Source organism: Polyodon spathula, chromosome 16 (assembly GCF_017654505.1).
Source record: "Polyodon spathula isolate WHYD16114869_AA chromosome 16, ASM1765450v1, whole genome shotgun sequence".
In the NCBI taxonomy this organism is placed as follows: Eukaryota; Metazoa; Chordata; class Actinopteri; order Acipenseriformes; family Polyodontidae; genus Polyodon; species Polyodon spathula.
In genome coordinates, this window is record NC_054549.1 from 35468899 (window position 1) to 35475597 (window position 6699).

General features: G+C 34.0%; 1 protein-coding gene across 1 annotated transcript; it reads left to right on the top strand.

The window, feature by feature from the left end:
* The first annotated feature begins 1943 nt into the window (after positions 1 to 1943).
* On the top strand, positions 1944 to 6197 carry LOC121328517 (homeobox protein BarH-like 1). The gene is made up of 4 exons (XM_041273211.1): positions 1944 to 2499; positions 3923 to 4196; positions 4576 to 4660; positions 5012 to 6197. The coding sequence occupies exons 1-4, from the start codon at positions 2298 to 2300 to the stop codon at positions 5177 to 5179; spliced, it is 729 nt and encodes a 242-aa protein (XP_041129145.1). The 5' UTR covers positions 1944 to 2297; the 3' UTR covers positions 5180 to 6197.
* The last annotated feature ends 502 nt before the right edge of the window (positions 6198 to 6699 follow it).

Sequence of the window (6699 nt, forward strand, 5' to 3'; positions counted from 1 at the left end):
CTTAACTGAATTAATAATTATGTCAGCTGCGCAACTAGGTTCATATATAGTATTATTAGTCCTGTTCAAATAAAGAAATACTACACAGTCAGACATCTGTCTACCAAAATGCGAAACTTTTTTAATTTTTTATATTTGTTTTTGTTTTTTGTTTTTTGCAACATATTGGCTTTGTATTTAGTAGCAAAGCGTGGAAAAAAATACATACAAAAAACTGATATTCGCGAGTTAAACAAAAACTAATTTTGTGGGCACAAATTGCGTACTCAAGTGCATAATTGACTATTTAGAATGGACTCCTCATATATTATTAGTTTGATTGTTTTTCAAGCACTCCTAAAGCACGTTTAGAAGACGTTTTCTAGAAGTTTATTAAAAGCTTATGCGTTTTCCTCTATCACGTACGAAACTGACAAGTATACGTAGCAATTATAAAGGCACCACATTTTACCAATATTCGATGTTTACTTGCAAGGATGAACTGGCATATAAATACACCGCTGATCATCTGAAATAATTAACACAAGGCTGTTTTGCCAATGGCAGACAAAGAAATAAAACAGATCCCATCTTGCTATTTAAACTTGTATAACATCTAAAAAAAAAAAAAACACATCTAAAAAAAAAAAAAACAGAAGGCTTTGTTTTCAAATTTTTCTACAAAACATTACCTCATCTTGTATCCTTGTAACATCTGTTTAGTACTACTGGTATCACGAATTTCCCATTGCCATTTTCCATGTTCACTGGTTTCTGTTAAAAAATGTTGCTTGAGCACATCTTGTCAGAAAATAAAACCTACTGTCAATTCAAAAAATAAATACATAACAACATTATTTCCTTGTTTTACGTTTTTATTACTATACTTTCTTTTGAATGTATAGGCCCACATTTATTATTATTATTATTATTATTATTATTATTATTATTTATTATTATTATTATTATTATTAGTTTTGTATTTTTATCAGTATAAATTAGCAGTGTAATATGAGTCGCCTGGAAACAATAACCCATCATACCTCTGGCAATTCGGTGCGTGTTGAAACTTGCGCTCCTCTATATTATTATTATTAAGAGAAATTAGATTTGCGAACAAACTTCAACATTTCAGTTGTTGCTTTTTTATTTTATGTTTATGACAACGTAGTTTTTTTTATTAATATTGTGAAATGCTATTACCGTTTTATATAGTTTGAGAATACTGAGCAATTATTTTTTTATTATTATTGTAATGGCTGAGTTGTTGTATAAAGCAATAACTTTATAAACTCGTCTTAATCCTAACAGATACTTAATTAAAAAAAATTAAACATTCAAGCAGCAATAGAAAATGCATGGATAACGGGTAAAAATGCAAATTACACCTCAATTAAGCCTATTCGTTTTAAGGCCCCATTTTGGAAGTATATTGCTATTTCTATAATGTTTAATAAAGGTTTAGTTTAAGTGATATTTACTAACGCAATTGTATTACATTTAAATATAATACAACCATAATTTAAAACCACTCAAATGCGCTGTAACTATAATAAATAAATATAACTTTATCCTTTTTATTTTTTGAATAACCACATACTCATTGATAGGCTGCTTATTGAAGATGTGATCGTATTCTGTATTTGCAAAGTAATGCGTAGTTAATTCAAATCGAATTTTATTTATCGATAAAATAACCAATTTTTTACCCCACACGCTCTACGGGGTTTCTTTTTTGCAGGCTAATGCAGAACCTTTTAACTTTACACTATATGTTAAAATGTTATCTGAGGTCCTGTCACATTGGGTACGCGTGTTGGCGAGAGAAAGGGGGTGGCACCCTTCAGTTAAAAGCAGCAATGGGCCACTGAAGCCTCAAGGTTCTTTGCAAAAATCCAGTTTATCCATAGGTAAGGCTGGTCCTGCTGAGAACAGTAATAGGCTGTTTACTGAAGACTGGGCGGGGAAAGCCACTCTCTCGTATGACAAGCTTGGACGGGGTTGTACAACTTGTAGTTCCTCACTGCTGAACAACAACAGCCTTTGCATGTCCGCAATCTGGGTTAAAAAAGATAGGGGAGAGACAAAGACGGATACATCTTAAACCAATGCACTTTTAATTTATTATAAAACTTACCGAATCGACAAGGAGTATCAGGATGCATTTGTTTAACCACATTTTCCACTGAAGGAAATGTATACGCGTTAGCCAGAAGCACGAACACCATCTGTGAAGCTCTGAACATCGTTAAAATTGAAAACGCTGCGTGGATTCAAGAACTCGAGTTTTGTTGGAATAGTCCATTAGCGCTTTAAGAATGCAGCATCCTTTGGAGCTGGGGGCTCATTATTTCCCACCAGAAGCCCACCCTGACCACAGGTCCCATCGCTACAGGAGTTTTATGATCGAGGAGATCCTGACTGACCATCCGGACCACAAAGTTTCAGCCCCCGCGGGAGAGTTGCTCAAGTTCGGAGTGCAGGCTCTGTTGTCAGCGAGACCCTACCACAATCACTTAGGTACGAGTTTGGTGCAGTCTGGTGCAATAAGCATAACGCCTGTCCGTTCCAGATTAGAGAGGCTGGATTGCCTGCACGCCACAAGTTATTGACAACAGTGGTCTAAAATTCGTGTTTACTTCACTCCCCTTATGCGAATTAATTTAGTCCCAAGTGTCTTTTATTTTCTGCATTATTGTATTATGCAAAATACCTGTTGTGTGATTTTTTCAAATATATCTGTTTGATTTTATATATATATATATATATATATATATATATATATATATATATATATATATATATATATATATTAGCAGTATACAAAAAAAACTCGCACAGTCAGCTTTGTTTGAGTTTTTTTTTTCAGTCGATGTGAACACGCAAGCATAGAGCATAGACCAGTCTCGTTTGTTTATTACAGGTCTCAATCTGTAAAATAGTTAATTTACGTAAAATATATAGGCTATAAAATAGAATGACGTTATCTAAATTATACAAATGAAAAGGATAGAATGATTTTAACAATTGGAAACTATATACTGTATTGTTAATAAAGATATGCCACCGTGGCGTTTTGTAATGTATACGGCACATTTTAAGCCATAACTGAATATATCTCCAGAAATGATTAATACCTGCTATGGATGCATTCCATCCATATGGTTATTATGCCAGGTTTGTTACCCTGATTAACATGGATTGGTGTTTGTTTGTTGGCAGTTTCAAGCACTTACTCGTCCTGTACGCAGTGCCGCACAAACCAAGTTTAGTTTTAAGTCTTCGGGTTGAGTGTTATTTTTGGAAGTTGACTTCTCTGCACTTTTTTGGTAATGTACTTTAGAGTCATCTGTTCCATAAATATTAGCACTCAATTCATTATACATGAATAAAAACAAATTATGAATGCTGCGGTCTGGCAGATAGGTCAGTGTTTCCTCTGCAAAATTAATAGCATAAGAGAAGCTTTGTATTAGGGAGTTGTTAGTCAAGCAATAAATGGTTTAATTGAGATTATGCTCATTTCCTATTTCCCAGCATACAGTTAGACTTTAGTGTTAAGGAGCAATTGATCAGATTGTGCAAAAAGTATCCAGACAAACCTTATGGAATGAAAACAATTTGCTGGTATTTGTACATTTGTGTCCGTCATCAATATGTTACGTTTCCACTCAAATAGAGGCCTATTACTTTCACATTTTAAGTTAGGGGACATTTTGAGGATAGGCCTACTATAGGCAACAGAACAATTGTAGCCTCGTGTGAAAATTAAATACCCCAGAGTAAATTATAATCGTTCTGTGTCCGAATCATTTACTTGTAAAATGTATTTACTGTAAATATTTGAAATTGTGTTCATTTTCATTGTCTTAAAAATGACTGCTGAACAACTTGCTATATAAACGTTTTTTAAATGTTCATAGCCTTATTTCATGTCTTACAGTTCTAAAGGCAGACCAGTCTAGTGTTTTTAAATTCCCCATGGCCCCTCTGTCCTGCTCGCTGGGCGCTCCTCTCGGATCAGCGCTGTTGTCCGGCGGATCGAGTTCCCATCACCTGCCGTTGGACCTTCACCTTCGGAGTAAACTGGACCCGGGGTCAGATCTAACCAACAAGTCAAAAAAAGGCAGGAGAAGTCGGACTGTCTTTACTGAATTACAGCTAATGGGGCTGGAAAAAAGATTTGAGAAGCAAAAATACCTCTCAACACCAGACAGGTACGCAGATAGGTCTTAAATGTTTATCACGTTATGTTTGCAAAACGATACCAACACTAGATTTTTGTTTCCAATAAAATGCACGCCAATAAAACAGGCCGTGTGGTTTGTTTTTACCAAAACACGGCGACTATGTTTTTAAACATTTTAGTGCACTTCAAATATTAAAAGTGTTCCATTTAAAAGCGTCTACCATTTAATACACTGTCACATATGTATCTACAATATCTGTGTATCTATAGATCAATATATCTCGTTCTGTCTTTATACCCACAGTGTATTTACAAGTGGTACAATACAGTATCGGCAATTAGTCATTTTATTAGAAAATATGGCATCATAATTACAATTATTATTATTTCTATATATTGCTCAACAGAATAGATCTTGCAGAATCACTGGGTCTCAGTCAACTGCAAGTAAAAACATGGTACCAGAACAGAAGAATGAAATGGAAGAAAATAGTAAGTTTATTTTTTATTATAATAAGCCTGCATTATATTGTAACTAATAGCGACTGAATTTAATGTGAGCAGCAATCTTTTTGCATTCGGGAGACTAAAGAAAACTGGGACTTCTTGAATATCAATCAAAATGTAACCTTGGAATTGAACTATAGTAAGTGATACTGGATATATGTTAGTTATTATTATTATTATTATTATTATTATTATTATTATTATTATTGTTACTCTAAATTACAAATCTTAACTGATTGCTTTGTCGTTTCACAAACCAAACCCATTTTATCCTAATTTAAATTTGTGGAGACTGTATGCAAGCATTAATAGTATACTTCTTTATTTTTCTGTCAGGTTTTGCAAGGTGGAGGCCTAGAATCACCCACCAAACCCAAAGGGCGCCCCAAGAAAAACTCAATTCCATCCAGTGAACAGCTTTCAGAGCAAGAGCGATCAAAAGAAGCAGAGCGACAGTCAGAAGGATCTTCTTCGTCACATTCGGACATCAATCAGGAGGACTAAACTGTGCTGCAGGCCGTGAGCGTGTGGACTAATGAGACAGTAGCAATCTAACGCCTTCTCTAATGAGAGGAAACTGTGATTGCAGCTCCGCCGCTTGCAGTCTGGAACTAATATAATAACTGATGTGCCATATCTTATATTGTAAGTATTGTAAGCGTCTAGTTTTTGTTTCCCGCAATATGGACAGTTCATTTGTTTTTGTTTTTTGCCGGATAAACTCGTCTGATGCAAACCTATACATTTGTTTCCAGTGGAGGATACAAAACAAATGACTTTAATTGAAGAAGATAAGTCTGTGGTCAGTAGATCGACACTACCTTTTTAATTTCCAATATATTTAAGGGTATTATTTCTGAACCTCACACGAACACACATTTTCTTCATGTAAAATAGTCTATGCATTTCACCAGAGAGTGTTTTAATTTTTATTTTTAAACTGCAAGCATCGAGTATTTGGGTTGTTTCTGTTCTGTGGTAGGCTCTATTTTTTACATGCTGTATATGCAATAAAAAGGTACTGCTAGCTGTAATAAGCGGAAGAGTTAGAGTTATTGGGGCATTCCTTATTTAAATATATTTATATAACATTATACATAAGGTCGTGGCAGTTAGCCATTAGGTAGGATTCTGTTTATATTCAAATGTGCCCCATTTTCTTGAATGACATTATCAGTCTGTACTGTAACAAATTGAGATAAACAGTAAATAACACCGATCTCATTTCGCGCTTCTAGCCTTTCGATTCCCTGCATTGCCTGCATGATGTTTTCTGTTCTGTTTGGTTTCTTGTTATAAAATAAATATTTCTATATTTTAAATCACCCTTTAACTCATATGTTACTTATCTTTTTTTCTTATTTCACACAACGCTTATGAACTTCAAATTATTTGGATTATTATTCTTGTTTGAAAAGCACGTCATTTCCAAATACTGCCTATTGTTACATTTGTAAACAGCAGTGGTCAATGCAAACAAAGGGCATTTGTTAAAGCATTAAAAACACAATATAATAATAATAATAATAATAATAATAATAATAATAATAATAATAATAATAAATAATAATAAGCCCAACGTTCTTGTTGAAAGATCCGCTTGCCCACCGGTATGGGAAAAAGGCCATACGTGTGGCAGGGTGTGCATCATTTTCAAAATAGCACACAGTTTTGAATATGTGGCACGTAAATCTACAGGAGTGCATTTAGATCCTATATCATAATATTATTATTTTAATTATTATCTTATTATTATTATTTATTATTATTATTATTATTATTATTATTATTTAATGAGAAACAGCTACGGTGTATCTTCATAGCTTAACTGACACGATAACGATGGCGATAGGCCAATTGTTAATTGAGCGTTGTAATGTCTATCAAATGGAAACGGGGTTCCCATTACAAGCTGATGTCTATTGTTTTCATGAAGTTGATTTCCCCCTTACGTCACAATGAAAACAATTGTGAGTCTTCGTCTGGGCTGCACCGTTTAGGAAGTTTTTGGAAATCTGACACAA

Coding starts and splice junctions, on each gene's coding strand:
- LOC121328517 (XM_041273211.1), top strand. CDS start 2,298: ATGCAGCATCCTTTGGAGCTGGGGGCTCATTATTTCCCACCAGAAGCC. Junction 4,197..4,575: donor TACCTCTCAACACCAGACAG/GTACGCAGATAG, acceptor ATTGCTCAACAG/AATAGATCTTGCAGAATCAC. Junction 4,661..5,011: donor GAATGAAATGGAAGAAAATA/GTAAGTTTATTT, acceptor TTTTTCTGTCAG/GTTTTGCAAGGTGGAGGCCT.